At 38.0% G+C, this 15,909-nt stretch overlaps 4 protein-coding genes across 9 annotated transcripts; all 4 read right to left on the bottom strand.

The window, feature by feature from the left end:
• Positions 1 to 688: 688 nt before the first annotated feature.
• Positions 689 to 3,676, bottom strand: LOC100265924 (protein IQ-DOMAIN 12). 5 transcript variants are annotated; one of them, XM_010655615.3, is made up of 7 exons: positions 3,413 to 3,676; positions 3,274 to 3,315; positions 2,936 to 3,049; positions 2,554 to 2,838; positions 1,970 to 2,197; positions 1,702 to 1,851; positions 689 to 1,484 (listed from the first exon to the last, which is right to left on the bottom strand). In XM_010655615.3, the coding sequence occupies exons 3-7, from the start codon at positions 3,008 to 3,010 to the stop codon at positions 954 to 956; spliced, it is 1,269 nt and encodes a 422-aa protein (XP_010653917.1). In that variant the 5' UTR covers positions 3,011 to 3,049; positions 3,274 to 3,315; positions 3,413 to 3,676; the 3' UTR covers positions 689 to 953. The 5 variants fall into 5 exon arrangements, with proteins under 5 accessions (XP_010653917.1, XP_010653915.1, XP_002277151.1 ...); XM_010655613.3 differs by lacking the exon at positions 3,274 to 3,315; XM_002277115.4 differs by lacking the exon at positions 3,274 to 3,315 and having other exon boundaries at positions 2,936 to 3,037.
• A 777-nt stretch (positions 3,677 to 4,453) lies between these two features.
• Positions 4,454 to 7,141, bottom strand: LOC100243460 (probable inactive purple acid phosphatase 16). The gene is made up of 5 exons (XM_010655616.3): positions 6,736 to 7,141; positions 6,435 to 6,659; positions 5,803 to 6,076; positions 5,502 to 5,670; positions 4,454 to 5,001 (listed from the first exon to the last, which is right to left on the bottom strand). Exons 1-5 carry the CDS (start codon positions 6,992 to 6,994, stop codon positions 4,789 to 4,791), a joined length of 1,140 nt encoding a protein of 379 aa, XP_010653918.1. The 5' UTR covers positions 6,995 to 7,141; the 3' UTR covers positions 4,454 to 4,788.
• A 1,259-nt stretch (positions 7,142 to 8,400) lies between these two features.
• Positions 8,401 to 11,594, bottom strand: LOC100253695 (protein IQ-DOMAIN 12). 2 transcript variants are annotated; one of them, XM_059739257.1, is made up of 6 exons: positions 11,310 to 11,594; positions 10,677 to 10,831; positions 10,293 to 10,580; positions 9,622 to 9,852; positions 9,390 to 9,539; positions 8,401 to 9,229 (listed from the first exon to the last, which is right to left on the bottom strand). In XM_059739257.1, the coding sequence occupies exons 2-6, from the start codon at positions 10,749 to 10,751 to the stop codon at positions 8,696 to 8,698; spliced, it is 1,278 nt and encodes a 425-aa protein (XP_059595240.1). In that variant the 5' UTR covers positions 10,752 to 10,831; positions 11,310 to 11,594; the 3' UTR covers positions 8,401 to 8,695. The 2 variants fall into 2 exon arrangements, with proteins under 2 accessions (XP_059595240.1, XP_059595241.1); XM_059739258.1 differs by having other exon boundaries at positions 9,390 to 9,521.
• A 1,079-nt stretch (positions 11,595 to 12,673) lies between these two features.
• On the bottom strand, positions 12,674 to 15,283 carry LOC100258844 (probable inactive purple acid phosphatase 16). The gene is made up of 5 exons (XM_010656023.1): positions 15,040 to 15,283; positions 14,740 to 14,964; positions 13,944 to 14,220; positions 13,533 to 13,701; positions 12,674 to 12,886 (listed from the first exon to the last, which is right to left on the bottom strand). Exons 1-5 carry the CDS (start codon positions 15,281 to 15,283, stop codon positions 12,674 to 12,676), a joined length of 1,128 nt encoding a protein of 375 aa, XP_010654325.1.
• Between the last annotated feature and the right edge of the window lie 626 nt (positions 15,284 to 15,909).

The raw sequence follows: 15,909 nt of genomic DNA, 5'->3' as shown, positions 1-15,909 counted from the left end.
TCTGAACAAGGGCACTTTTTTTTTTAATTCATGTTCTATCTTAAGTTGGGGTTACTCTATGTGAAAAAAAGAGTTAAGGGCAACTTTTTGTCTCCACAGAAAGGTGGAGAAAAATTTATGTACTTCAAAGCATGCCCATATAGAGGCAATAGTAAAAAGATTACTATCTACTAAAATCATCTCTTTGGCACCATTTAGCACACTAGAAAAGTTGACTCAAGAAACAGTACACAACCTTTCATGGACTCCAACTCTTTACAGAACAAACTATGCACTGTTGAATAAAAGAAGAAATGCAGCGATTGTCTCAAATGAAATATAAATGGCCTTTTCTATCTTTTGATAGGTGACATTGTATACATGCACACACATCCATTTGAGAATATGCATTATTTTATCAACCAAAACATGGATGTGAGATCATATGTCATTCTATATTCTTCTTCATTTTTCAATTAAAAAGAGGGTGAAAGTGTTGAAGATCAAGTTTTGGTATATATCTACAGGGAGGTGAAATGGTTATAGAACTGTTCGTGCTGGATAGGAATGAAAAGGTTTCTTCTTAGATGATATGCAGAGAAAAGTTTTCTCCATAATGACAAACCATTTCTGATTGAATTTTTTAGACACGGGATGGTAGAATCAAACAAACAGAGCCACAAAAAGAGAACAAAAAAAGAAGCGCAAGGAAAAAAAATGTGCAAAATTACATTTTCATGTTAAAACATGTAAGATTTCAACGTCAAAGATCAAACTAGTTTCACTTCCTCCAGCAATGAGATAGTTGCAAGCTTGGAAGTTTCTTTATGTAATGTGAGGGTTAGAAACAGTGAGAGGATCATGAAAATCTGGCAAACTTAATTGTAGGCATCTAGTATCGAATCTTCTGAAAGCATAACTTGATTTGATTTCACGAACTGATGTCGGGAACTAAAGCTGGCATCCTTTGAGTCTCAGTTAAAGCTTTTCATGGTTACAGAATTCTGCGGAGTGCCATTCTTTCCAATGTTGCTTATTGATTCACCATTAAATGAAGACCAAAATGATAGCCTATTCTTGTAGGCTGAACTGTGATCAAAGCAACTGTCTAGAAACCCAACCCTCTGCTTTGGCATGCTCATTGATCTTGCCTTCGCCTTGGCAGATTCTGTTGTAGCCATATAAGTTGGAAAAACTGGAGAGCTTGGGAAGGAACGGTTATCTGCTTCTGAATTATGTTTTCTGTGACAAAATGATCTCCTCGAGTGTGAAAATGGCAAATTTGATCCTTCTATGGAATTCTGTTTACAGGCATTTCTCAATTTAACATTTGTTGTTCCATTTTTGTCGCTGTTTAACATATTCAAATGGATTGTTGATTTTGAATTCTCCAGTTCTTCTCTTTCATATTCCCTGGCATCCATCCATTGCTCAAACTGGCTGTTCCATTTTCCATTCTCCTTGTAGGATTCAGTTTCCTCTGTCATTTGAGCATTGATCCTCTCCTGAAAAGGAATAATTATATTGCAAAATTGAAATAAATAGACAGGAAATTTTACACTCCACTTGGTTATTGAGAAGACAAAGGGAAAGGAAAGAAAATTAGGAACCTAATGTCTATCTGGGGTTGGAATGGCTGAAAAAAAAATGAAAGTTTTGTATTTATTCCAGCTTGTCAACCAAATGGAGCATAATTTAGAAAGCAAAGTAAAATGCAGTTACCCTGTGCGAAGATGAGTATTTCTTCATCCGCTCTCTTTTGGTGACGGCCTCTTGCTTTCTTAACCAAATAGTTTCCATATCTTCTTTTAATAACATGCTGCAATCCCAACTTTTCTTACTACTGCCTTCAAGCTGCTCAATAACATAGTCCTGAGCAGAAGAAAAGATTGAATGTAAGACAATAACCACATCAATTTGAACTAGAAGCTCCATTGTAGAAGAAGCACTAATCCTGAAAGCAATCTTTGTTCAGTTTTTGCTCACTTACCTTTATTTCTCTCCCTCCCAATTCCTTTGGCCTAAGAAACTTTCTGTTATCACTGTCTTTATAACTTTCATTTGCAGTCAGAACTCCCCTTTTGTTAACTTGTGCCTGATTATTTGCAGTGGAGGGCAAACACTTGAGTGTGGTGATTACTTGGCGTCTCAAAATTTGGCCTCGAATCAGAGCTTGAAGCCTTACCAATCCCTTCAATGCCCGCAGTGCTTTCCTAGCCTGCATCACCCCCAATCAGGATTTAATTGGGTTGAAGAAGAATTACAGATTCCCCAGAGTCTTATTTGTGAAAAAATTGCTTTCAAATTTACAGTTTAGTTACATAACACTGCAGACTCAAATACAAAAAATAAAAAATAAAAAAATTGGGGCCAAAACCGAATTGAGGATTTCAAATGAAAAGAATTTGATCCCATTTTGAGAACACTTAATGAAAAGTTTTGACCATCTTTGAGAATCATTCTACACTTCTAGTAACATAGCATACATTTTTCTTCTAAAAGTTTCAGCAGGATATACAGAGTATAATCAGTGTGATGATAAATAAGGTTAATTGAGTTGTAGAAGAATCTCACAAGATGTCCCCGGAAAGCTGTTTGAATTTTAATGGCAGCCAAGTTTTGGTTTCCTTTGTCATATGTATGATAAGATTGAGGAGTGCCTGTGAGCCTGACAACCTCAGCTGCAGCATGGGCAGCAGCAACGGCAGCCTCAGCTGCAGCTGCTGTTGCTAGGGCAACAGTCATAGCATGCTTTTTCTGCTCATCTCTTGCCTCAGTCAATGTTCTACATGGGGCTGCAAGTGCAGGGCATTGTTTGAGCTTAAGCCTTGTGAAAACCCATTTCCACCTCTTTGATTTCTGAAAACAATGGTAAACTTTTAAGTACTGGGAATGCTATACAAGAAGACTAATAGAACATATCAGTTAAAGAAAGGAAAGAAGAGCATCAATCAACCTTTTCCTCTTTTTTCTTCGCCTCGGAAATGAAAACCCCCTTCACCAAACTGAACCAGCTTCTCTTTTTTCCCATCCAAACTTTCCAATTTTGCCTGCCGGCCTTCAAGCACACCTTGGTTTTTTGAAAGATAATTAGCATTCATTGACCATAAATGTAGGGCCATTGAAAATTTTAAATTCTCCAGTAGTTTCTCAACAGCCAAACAGAGCACTTGTGAATTTAACACTGTACTTCGTTTTAGCAATTCACAATTCTAAAGGAAATCAGAAAGAATCACCTACCCATACGCTTAAAGTACATAACATCAATAAATTTAAACCAAAAAGAAAAAGTACCTCCAAAACAGAGTAGAAACATATCAGCTACAAGCTCACTTTCTATGCATAAAACCAGCTAGAGTCTCACATACCATTTCATCAAAAACAGAAAGAAACCAATGAATTGGGCTACTTCATTGATCTTAACACAGCATACCTGGAACAAGTACTCATGAAATGAAGAAGAAAACTGATTGTGTGAAGCGTATGCTTAAAGATTCCCCATTCTGTGATAATCAAGGCACCAAAATCCAATCAATCTATCAGCTATTTGACAGTAATCCAAGTGGGGTTTCTCTCTTTCTCTGATATTTTTGTTTCCAAGAAAAAGAAGAAAAAAATCACATGCTGAGAAAATGGAGGAGGAGGCAACAACCATGGAGAAAATGGCATGCCCTAGTAATCTTTCAATGAAGTGGACCGGTTGAGAAACTTTATAGTGGCTCATAAAGAAGGCTATCCAAACCATGGGACCTCCCCGCGCCTTCTTTCTTCTCCAACTGTCACTTTCACAACTGCCATTCACCACCGGTTCAAATGTCAGTTTGAATGAAATTACTGAAAGACCCTCCGGGCTTGGTTCCTCCAGGAAGGATATGAATATCAGAATATGTGATGCCAACCTATCGTGAGCATCTTGATCGATTGGACGGTTGGGATTTTCCCAGTGAGGTATCCTCCAAGAAAATTGGGCCCTCTCCATTGATGAGCCATGTGTGAAGAACCACGTTTTTTGACCGGCATGGGAACTTTCGCCCCAGCTTTCCCATTATGGGCCAGTCCCCACAGTGGCCCAGTAGATAGAAGTGGCTTTTGAGCTGTTCCTGGGCCCAAGTAGAAGAGCCATCCATCATCAACATGGACAAAATTATGGGAAAATTTTCTCAACCCAGTTTGGGTGCTTCAAGTTGTATTAAGAAAATGTGGATGGATGTTGGTAAGAGTTTATACACAGAGTTTTAAAGAACTGATTATATTCCTATTTAAATGTTTTCAAACCCCATAGTTTGGTTCATTTAATTGTCCCCATCAATGATTCCATGTCTGCTTTGGTGTTAAAAACATTATTGTATGGAATAATGAGTGGTCTTGGCTTAGATTTTGCTAGTACAGTATGAGGAATTACATGGTACTTGTACCTTTTACATAATGATTGGGTGAGACCAGACCAGATCATCCCCTAGAACCAAGACAATACTAAAATCAATTCTTGGAACTTGCATTAAGAGGATAAATCATGATCAAATTGCATATATTTAATGGATGGTGGAACTTGCAACATGTAGTAACAATGTATACCATCACTGTCGTTATAATTATACACGCATTCCTTGTTTCACAATATATATATATATATATATATATACACACACGCACAGGCGTATACATTGCCAGCCAACTGTCTCTCCCTCCAAAAACAACTTAGCATAAAGTATATAACATTGATGCAAGAAATGTCCCAACATTTTCTTTTACTATCCCTCTTTTGCTGGGAGAGAGCACTTTAGGGGAAAAAAGGATGGGGCATGGATGTCAAGAACTCAAAAGAACTTCACTGCGTGAATGACCATTTTCCATCCTTATCCAGGACTTGAGAGAAAAGGGTTGCTCAGTGATCTCCAATATTCTAGCTCCTCTTCTCCAGTTTCCATAACCTCCATAGCCTGTGTGCCTGGCAAAGCATAGCCATAGCTTCTCATATGGGCAGCACCAGTCCAATCCATGATTGTGGCCTACAAACACAGCCTGCCACCAGGAAGAGGAATAAATATTAGTAAGACCCCACTTGCATCAATCGAGCAAAGCCATAGTTTCATCTGAGTATCAGCTTCGAAAAATCCAACTATGTGCAGCCTCTAATTTAGAACATCTTATTTGGTGAATTTTCAATCATTTTTCCATCAATTTTTCAGCAATTAAAATAAAACAATAAGATTAGAAGGTTCAGGTCCAAATTCCGAGTCATCCAATCATCTTGAAAGAACATGTACAAATCTGAAAACTGAAAACTATATTGCCAGGGGCCAATATGTATCTAATGAATCAAGCTTGGCAAAGCCTGCCTAGTCATGACTTAATAAGCTACTAGCCCAACTCATCTGTTCAGACCATGTGAGGTCAAAATTTGGGGTTAGCCCATTTGAGGTCATCTGCACATGTATATATAGATATAAATTATAAATGTTCTTGAGAAATTCTTTACAGGAATGTTCCGATGTGTGATTGTATCTTATTAGTATCCTTACCTTGACAGAAGGCCTTTCCACAAGAAGTTTCATGATGCCCATTTCAGCTTCTTGAGAGGCAACTTTCTCCTTGTTAATTGAACCTACGCAAGGTTTGTGAATTCGAAACATTGGAGCCACCTCCTTGTAGGCTTTACTTGGTATATGCCAAAAAATTATCTCAGGCACGCTGTTAGATATAACACCATTTAGTTGTGGGAAAACAGAAGAACAAAAGAACAAGAAAATTTGGGCAACAAACAGGTTACAAATTTCCAAATTCTCTGTTCCTTTCCAGTTATTTTATTCCATATTATTCTACCTAGAATTGGGATTCAGCTCCTGGGATTTGCGGTTGAACCATTCGGCTTGAGCACTGGATATGACTTCTGGATAGGACCCACCACCAGAATCAAGGAAGTAGAGGAGTGCCACAGCTGAGTCTGGATCTTGGGATGATGAAACTTTGAGAACATAGTTGGATATGCTTGGCCAAAGATCTATAGGACCATTTCTCGAGTATGAAAGTGTGTTACGCTGAATCTCATTTTTCATCAGCTCTATACGAGGTGTACCTCTGAAGCATTCTTCTTCCCCTGAAATGGAAAGCATTGCCCTTTACTGTTAATAAACTAATATCAATCACATGATAATGTTCACTAATTTTTATCTAAGTATCTAACAGAAAGTATCTTAAAATGATGGTATCGCAAAACCCCAATGACCCTTCTGCATATAGCTGAAGCCAACATAATCATAACTTCTAAATGGGGAAAAAATCATCTGCATACCAAAACAATAGTAAAACAATGAATCAATGAAACCATACATGCACATTTTCTTTGAATTCAGAAATAGGACCATTCTTTACTTGTTATCAATTTATTAAACAAAGGGTATTTTATACTCACAACAACAACTTCAATAATCCAAAAACTGAAAGATGAAACCCACCAGAAACCGATGAATTGGGGAGATTGCAATGGGTGTGGGGAATTCCAGGTGCAGAAAACCATTCCAGTGGCCACTCAAAAGGTGCATCATCATGGTTCCCAAACACACTAGCCCATGGTATGCCTCTTTCCCTTGTTGGAGATATGGCCTGATCCCAGTACAAGCTCGCATTACCAATTGCAACATTGTTAGCAGTGATCACATCTCCAAGATATACCACAAAATCTGCTACCCAAATTCAGATTCTTAAAATTTCATACCTCAAAATAATCCTAAACTTGATATCATTTTGAAAGTTCACCTGGGTTTTCTTGATCCAGCACAGTGGACATGACTTTGATGGACTTCACATCCTGGCGAGGACCCCAGTTCGTCCACGCGTCCTCTCCGAAGTGCAAGTCAGCGAATAGCGCAATCTTAAACGATGACCTCTGCTGAACCTCAACATAGTTTCGCCGCAGTGTTCGTAGAGCGACGGTACCTTCATGTTGTTCCGCGGAGTTCCCAAATCCGACGGTCAAGATTAGTTGCGAGAGAAGAAAGAGACACATGAGGGACATGATCGCCGTCAATAGGTTGGGAAATTTTGGAAGAATCGGAGGGCTCACAGCACCGGAGCAGGGAATTATTGCCGAGGGGTTGTTCGGCTGTTCGTGCTACCAACTGCTAAAACTGTCCCCTGTAAATATCAACTTTCTAAGTGTTGGGATTCGGGGATGGCCCCGTAATTCGTCATAATTGTATTTATGACCCATGATTTTTATTTTTATTTTTTGGGAAATGGAAATGAGTCACTAATTTTTATTATTTAGTGTAATGTATTGCTTTCAGAAATTATTTTAAATTTTTTCGATTTGAATTCCGCTTAATTTTTGTTCGGAAAATAGGGGATATAGAATGAGAAGAATAAGGAGAGGCATCATATGATAAATAAATGAAATATAAAATTTTCGAGGACATAAATAGAAATATGTAAGAGTTCAGGATAAAACAGAAAGTTTTCTTAATAATATTTAAATCGTGAGCCCGTCACTTTGAGAATATTCGGATCCAAGCGGCGTAGATTTTCGAGGGACTACATCTCACACTTGCATTTTATGCGCGTGGAAATGTTTAGCCTTTGAAGGCCACTTGAGGGAGCGTGATGAACACGTGCTACAAAAGTTTAAGTAAGGCAGGGATGATGTATTTTTATAAGTTCAGAGTATAAATCCATGCAAAAATTATCAACCGTGAGGGGAATATAGTATTTTTCAACCTAAATTTGAAAAAAAAACTTATTTTTTTTATTTAATTAGAAATTGAAATTGAAATTGAAATTAAAATTAAAATTAAATTCAATAAAATAAAATAACTTTTATTATCATGAAATTTTGTCTTGATCTTATGAGGTGTAGATGGATGTGACGATAGAGGATCCAACCCAAAATGGGAATGAATGCGAGATTCAAACTAGCGATTGATTGTTGTGATTGAAAATCTTAATAATGAATGAAGCTTCCATTTCATTATGCTTCAAGTATATTAATAGATTAAAGCATACACTGTGGTGAAGTTGAAGGATCTGATGACCTTATTTTTCAGTGTGAAGCAGAATGGAGAATGGAGATGGCTTTGCTTTAGGTCCATGTCTTGCTGTCACTTCGAAAGTGAACTTCGAAAGCGAGGAAGATGAAGATTATGAAGCAGTACTGCAGAAGTAAAGGGTAGTACAATACTTGTATAATTGTCTTGAGACATGACATCTTGCAAGGACCCCAAAGTTCTACAGAACAATTAAATTATAAGCTACTGGATGAAGGAAGAAGAAATGCCCCATGACAAACTACATCCATTTCAGAATAGGCCTTGTTTTCAGTAGTAAATGGACTGTCATCCTCCCATGGTGTCACTCAGCCAAAGCATGTCATTATAATTCTTCTTCTTCATAATTTAACTCAAAAGAATATTCAAGTACCCAATGATAGAAATGAAAACGTTTCTTCTAAAGTGATATACGGTAAAAAGTTTCTTCACAAGGATAGAAAAGCCATCTCTGATTGAAAATTTTAGCCAGGGAATAGTTGCACTCAAACAAACAGATCCAAAAAAAGATAACACATAAGAAAATGTACAAAGATAAAAGTGGGGCATCACACTTCCTGTACCAATCAGATAAGCTTGGAAGTTTCTTCAATCTGCAGTTACAGCCAGAGAGTCAATCATGAAAATCTGGAAAACTTAGCATAGAATCTTCCAAAAGCACCACTTTGATTTGAGTCTCAGTTAAGGCTTTTCATGCTTACAGTGTTCTGCCAAGAATAGCCACTCCTTCCACTGCTGCTAATTGATTCACCATTAAGTGAAGACCAAAATGATGGCCTATTTGTGTATGGTGAACTCTGATCAAAGCAACTGTCTAGAAACCCAAGCCTCTGCTTAGGTGTGCTCAGTGCTCTAGCCTTCGCCTTGGCAGATTCTGTTGCTGCCATATAAGTTGGAAAAACTGGAGAACTTGGAAAGGAACTGTCATCGATAACTGAATTATGCTTTCTGTGACAAAATGATCTCCTCGGGAGTGAAAATGGCATATCTGATCCTTCTGTGGAATTCTGTTTCCACCCATTTCTCAGTTCAATATTTGTTGTTCCATTTATGTGGCCATTTAACAGATTTGAATCAGCTGCTGCCTTTGAATTCTCTGCTTCTTTTCTTTTGTGTTCCATACTGTCCATCCACCGCACTAACTGGCAGCTCTGTCTTCCATTCTCCTTGTAGGGTTCAGTTTCCTCTGGCATTTGAGCATTTATCCTCTCCTGAAACAGAATAATTATGAGGCAAAATTGAAAGATGTAATCAGGAAATTTTAACCTCCGTTTGATTGTACAGAATACAAAGCATACAAGTTTTATAGTTGTCCCAATATTGTCAACCAAATGTAGCATAACCAAGAATCCCAAAGTCAGATACAGTTACCCTATGGGAGGATGAGTATTTCTTCATCCGCTCTCTTCTGATGAGAGCCTCTTGCTTTCTCAACCATATGGTTTCCACATCTTCTTGTGATAAAATGTTGTAATCCCAACTTCTCTGACCGCTGCCTTCAAGCTGCTCAATAACATAAGCCTGAGTAAAAGAAACAATGAAATGTAATCCAACAACCACAGGAATTTGAACTAGAAGCTTGATTCGGTTTCTTCTCACCTACCTTTATTTCTCTCCCTCCACACTCTTTCTTTGGCCTAAGAAACTTTCTGTTATTACCATCTTTATAAGTTTCTTCTGTAGTTAGAACTCCCCCTATATTGACCTGTGCCCGTGTATTTGCAGTGGAGGGTAAACACTTGAGTTTCGTGATTGCTTGGCGTCTCACAATTTGGCCTCGAACCAGAGCTTGAAGCCTTACCAATCCTTTCAATGCCTGCAGTGCTTTCCTTGCCTGCATCACTCTCCCAATGAAAATTTAATTGGCTTTCAAATTAAAGATATAGTAGCATAATGTTGAGCAGATTCAAATACAAAAGATGGGAGAAGAACTGAATTGAGGTTTTCATATGGAAAGAATTTCCTTCGATAAATTTGACAAGAAAATGGAAAAATCTGGGAATGGAATCATAAACCTGGTAGCTTTAAACTTTTAGAATTAATTTGGCCAAAAATTTGAACCCAATGTCAAGAAGATTCATATTATATTCCTCCTTGGTAAAGTCGCGAAATATAAGGAAAATTATCCTGTAACTGAAGATAGTCTGGCAGATGTTTGAATTTTCATAATAGTTCTGCTCAAATTTCACTTCATAGTGGAAATTTCAGTAAGATATAAAATGGTTTCACCAATGATTATAAATGAAATTTTATTGAGTTGAAGAAGAAACTTACAAGATATCCCCGGAAAGCAGTTTGAATTTTAATGGCAGCCAAGTTTTGGTTTCTCTTATCACAGGTATGGTAATAAGATGGAGGAGAGCATGTGAGCCGGACAACCTCAGCTGCAGCACGGGCAGCAGCAACTGCAGCCTCAGCTGCAGCTGCTGTTGCTAAGGCAACAGTTAAAGCATGTTTTCTCTGCTCGGCTCTTGCTTCAGTCAATGTTCTACGTGGTGCTGCAAGTGTAGGGCATTGCTTGAGCTTAAACCTTGTGAAAAGGCATCTCCAGCTCTTTGGTTTCTGGAAAAAATAGTGAACTCAAGTCCTGGGAATGCTATACTAGAAGAGTAATAAAATATCAGTTAGAGAAAGGAAAGAAGAAGAGCATCAATCAACCTTCTCTTCTTTTTCTTTTGCCTCAGAAATGAAGATTCTCTTCACCAAACTGAACCAGCTTCTCTTTTTCCCCATCCAAAATTAAAGAATTTCGCCTGCTGATCTTCAAGCACACCTTATTTTTTGAATGACAACTAGCATTCATCTACCAAGTTCTAGTGCAATTGAAAAAGTAAAGTTTTAGTTCCCATTTTTCTAACTTTTCCAACAGTTTCTCAACAACCAGAGAGCATTTATGAATTTCTCTAGAAAAGAAGCTGAAATGATAGCAGACAAAGAACAGAAAAAAATATATATAGAGTATCAATTGTCTTGCCACCCTAAACCAGAGAAGCCCATATCAGAAGTACAAACACTTGAAAAGATGCTGAGCTCAGCTCCTTCTTTTAGCAGACACAATTTTGAATGAAATCCAAAAGAATCTCTCACCCATGTTGCTTAAAAGTACCACGCATCAATAAATCTAAATCAAAAGAATGGGTACTTCATCTAACACAAAAGCACCAGCCTACAAGCTCAATTTTTATGCATAAAACCAGAATATACACAATAATCCATAGAAACCCACGTACCATTTCATCAACCAAGAAATCAATGAACTGGGGCTACTTCTTTGAGCATCAGATGGCATACCTGGAGAAAGTACTCGTGAAGAAGAAAACCGACTGTGTGAAGGATATGAACTCAGAGACTTCCCATTCCGTGATATTGAAAGCACGCAAAATCCAATCAATCTTTCAACTATGGATATTAATCCAAGTGGGGTTTCTGTCTTTCTCTGATATTTTCGTTTCCAAAAGAAAAAAAGAAAAAAGAAAAAAATACAGGCTTAGACAGGGGAAGAAGCAACAACTGTGGAGAGAAAAGCATGCCTTTGTAATCTTTCAATGGAGTGGACTTGTTCAGGTACTTTGTAGTAGCTTATGAGGAAGGCTATCTAAACTAGGGGACTGCCTCCTTTCTTCTCCAACTGTCACTTTCACAACTGCCACTCCTCAGTTCAAATGTCGGTTTGAATCAAATTACTGAAAAACCCTTAGGGCTTGGCTTCTTGAGGGAAAATATGAATGAATGCGTGAAGTCTAGATGATTGGACGGTTGTGATTTCCCCAGTGGGGCCTACTGTTTGTCTACGAGGATTGGACCCAGTACATGGATTAGCCATGTGCAAAACAACCAAGTGCTTGACCAAGCCTTTAAGCTTTCCCATTATGGGTCAGTCCCCATTGTGGCCCAGTTGAAGAAAAGTGGCTTTTGAGCTGTGACATGGCCCAAGCAGAAGACCTACCATGAATGTGGAGAAAATTTTGGAAAATTCGTCTCAACCCAGTTTTTTTTTTTTTTTTTTGCTGCCTCAAGTTGTATTAAGGTGGAAGTGTCCTGAAAACACGGATGGATGTTGGTATGAGTTTATACATAAAAGTTTGAAAACCTCGTTATTTGGTTAACATGAATGGCCGGCCCCTTACCTTTAACGAGTGCACCTCTGCTTTGGTGTTAAGAAGGCATTAGTCTATACAATAATGAGTAGTCTTTGCTTAGATTTTGCTAGTACAATGTGAGAATCACATGACATATCCTTCCCTTGTTTACATAATGATTGGGTGACCAAAACAACAACTAAAAGAAATCCTTGGAACTTGCACTCAGACATTAAATTATGATCAAATTGCATATATTTAACATTAGATAATGCAGAGATAGAACTGGCAACGTGTAGTGATAATGTACCATCACTGTCATTATAATTATACACACATTCGTTGTTTCACAGAACCACAACATCGATGCAAAGCTGTTGCTTATGATATTGCTAAGTAGAATATGTACATTGCCACCCAACTCTCAATCCCTCCAAAACCATATTAATGTAAAGTATTTCATGGCTTGTCTCGAGCCACCTAACATTTGTATAAGAAATGTACCAACATGTCCTTTCATTGTTCCCCTTTGCTGTGAGAGTAGGTTAGGAAAAAAAAAGGAATGGAGCATGGACATCAAGAACTCAGGACAACTTCACTGTGTAATTGGCCATCTTCCATCCTTATCCATGACTTGAGAGAAAAGGGTTGCTGAGTGATCTCTAAAATTCTAGCTCCTCTTGCCCAGTTTCCATAGCCACCATAACCTGTGTGTCTAGCAAAGCATAGCCATAGCTTCTCGTAGGGGCAGCACCAGTCCAATCCATGATTGTGGCCTACAAACACAGCCTGCCACCATGCAGAGGGATGAATATCAGTAAGACCCCATTTGCATCAATAGTTCAGCTTTCAGAAAATCCAACTATTCTCAGGCTCTAACCTAGAACATCTTCTTTGAAGACTCAGACTGAAAACTGAAAACTATAGGTGGGTCTGGGTACATAAACATTGTTGCATTAGTTATCATTTTTCCGAATTCGAATGGAAACAACATGGTGAGCACTAGAACAGATTTGGAAAACATGAAAATGTCATTTGGAAAATAGTTCTCTAGATGATTGAGATAAACGTATGCAAAAAATTTATGTTCCATTTGTTTTCTGAGAAATGAAGGGTAAGGGAAAAGAAGATTGGGAAATCATATAACAGGGAGCAATTATCAGTTGGGTACAGAGCTTGCCAAGAGCCATTTTGTAGTTAATGAATCAAGTTAGGCAAAGCCTGCCCAGTTATGGCTTAATTCTCTTTGGCCTGCAGATTTGATAGAGCTACCAGCCCAACTCTGATGTTCAGATCATGTGAGCTCAAAATTTGGGGCTAGCCCATTACAGGCCATCTATGCCTGTAAATACAAATGTATCTATGTAATATATGTCATTGAGTAACGTTTATGGAATATGTGCATGCATTTCTGTAATTTGTTTTGCATTCTTACTTTAACAGAAGGCCTTTTCACAAGAAGTTTCATGATACCCATCTCAGCTTCTTGAGTGGCAACATCCTCCTTGTTAATTGAGCCTACACAAGGCTTGTGTATTCCAAGCTTCGGAGCTACCTTCTTGTAGGCTTTACTTGGTATATGCCAAAAGATCATCTCAGGTACACTGTTAGATAAAAGTCTATTTAGTTTAATGGGAAAACAGAAGAACAAAAGGAAAAAAAAAATTGATTGTCTTCAAACATCCCCTGTTTGGCAGCCCAAAGAGAAAAAACCAGCAAGAAATGAGCAAATTTTATCCTCCTTTCCCCATTTGTCTACAACTCAATGAATAAACCAAAAATCAATTAGAACTACATTTCTATCCTAATGGAATGCTATAAGAGTTGGGTTTCCATATTATTCTACCTAGAACTGGGATTCAGCTCCTGGGATTTGCGGTTGAACCATTCAGCTTGAGAGCTGGATATGACTTCTGGGTAGGACCCACCACCAGAATCAAGGAAGTAGAGGAGTGCCACAGCTGAGTCTGGATCTTGGGATGATGAAACTTGAAGAACAAAGTTGGATATGCTTGGCCAAAGATCTTTAGGACCATTTATCGAGTATGACAGATTGTTTTGCTTAATCTCATTTTCCATTAGCTCTATACGGCGTGTACCTCTGAAACTGCACTCTTCTTCCCCTGAAATGGAAATCATTACCCTTGGTAGTTAAGAAATGTAATATGAAATGGAGCCATATATTGAATTCAGAAATAAGACCATTCTCCTTCTTTACTTGTTACCATTTATTGACCAAAGCCATGCACCAAATAAATGACATATTTGCACCTTAGAACAATCAAAGCTAGCTATCAAAATACAATCATTTTGCTCTTTGTTTTTTTCTTTTCTCTTATTTTGATCCTCTAAATGATGCCATTTAAACTACATTCAGGAAAGGGATCAAGCAGACATCATTTTGAATCTAGTTTGTTCCAACGTGTAAAAATCGTGCAGTTTTAAACTACTAGTACTCATGTCCACTATATCATCTCAAAGGGCATCTCCAATCACTACAACTCTTCAATAATCCAAAACTGTTGATCCAGCATGATAACAATGAACCCATCATCATAAAGCTACGTGTGCCATGTCTTTATGAACAACATGCTATCACCAAATTATTGATCTAAAATTGAGAACTTAAAGCTGATACCCACCAGAAACTGATGAATTGGGCAGAGTGCAACGAGTGTGAGGAATCCCAGTGGCAGAAAACCACTCCAGTGGCCACTCAAATGGTGCATCATCGTGGTTCCCAAACACACTAGCCCATGGTATGCCTCTTGCCCTTGTTGGAGATATGGCCTCTTCCCAATACAAGCTTGCATTACCAATTGCAATATTGTTGGCAGTGATCACATCTCCAAGATATACCACAAAATCTGCTGTCCAAGTTAAGATACTTAAAGTTCGTAACCCAAAAATTCACAAACTTCATATCAGTTTGGTAGTGTCACCTGGGGTTTCTTGATCCAGTACAACGGACATGACTTTGATAGAGTTCACATCTTGGAGAGGACCCCAATCGCTCCATGCGCTCTCTCCGAAGTGCAAGTCAGCGAAGAGAGCAATTTTAAACGATGATGACCCCGGGCGCACTTGAAGATAGTTTAGCGGCAAGGCGTCATGCTCCTCCGAGGAACTTCCGAATCCAATGGTCAAGATTAGAGGAAAGAGAATATAGAGAGACGTGAGTGACATGGTCCCTGTCGAATGGGTCGGAAAGTTTTTAAGGATCGGAGCACCGGAGCTGACGACTATGGACAAGAACCTCTTCGGCGGTTCTTGGTATTAACGGCTAAAACTGCCCCCCAACATCGGAAGTGTCGATATTTATAACTCTGTTTAAATTATTTGAAAATGTATAAGAATTAAATCATATAGAATGTATTCAATAGACTTGATTTGTAATGGGTGGTCCATTTTTGTTTCACCTTAATTATATTCAAAATTGGTAATGGCTCAATCATTTAAGCTAAGAGATTGGACACTCTCTTTTGACAACAAATTCATTCAGTCAACTCATTAATATTATAAAAGGGTAAAGAATCTTAATAGCAAATTTGCTAAATTTAGGATTTGGTAGTCTAGGAATCAAATTGAATTCCAACATTTAAGTTTGTTTTGAAAAATGGACACATGAGACTGGAATAAGAAGAGGAACTCTAATCTAGCAAAGAAATGAGATGACAACACTAATGAAAGTACTCATACAAAGAAAAAAAATTTGTTTTCTTATTTCTTTTTAGAAGTCATTAGCCATCATTTTGCAAATTATTCAAGAATACTCGAAAGAATACTATTGATCCAAAGATTTTGGAGTATAG

The sequence above is a fragment of the Vitis vinifera genome, chromosome 8 (genome assembly GCF_030704535.1).
Source record: "Vitis vinifera cultivar Pinot Noir 40024 chromosome 8, ASM3070453v1".
NCBI lineage: Eukaryota > Viridiplantae > Streptophyta > Magnoliopsida > Vitales > Vitaceae > Vitis > Vitis vinifera.
Note: the sequence above shows the minus strand (reverse complement) of the source record. Positions and strands in the feature narration are given on the sequence as shown.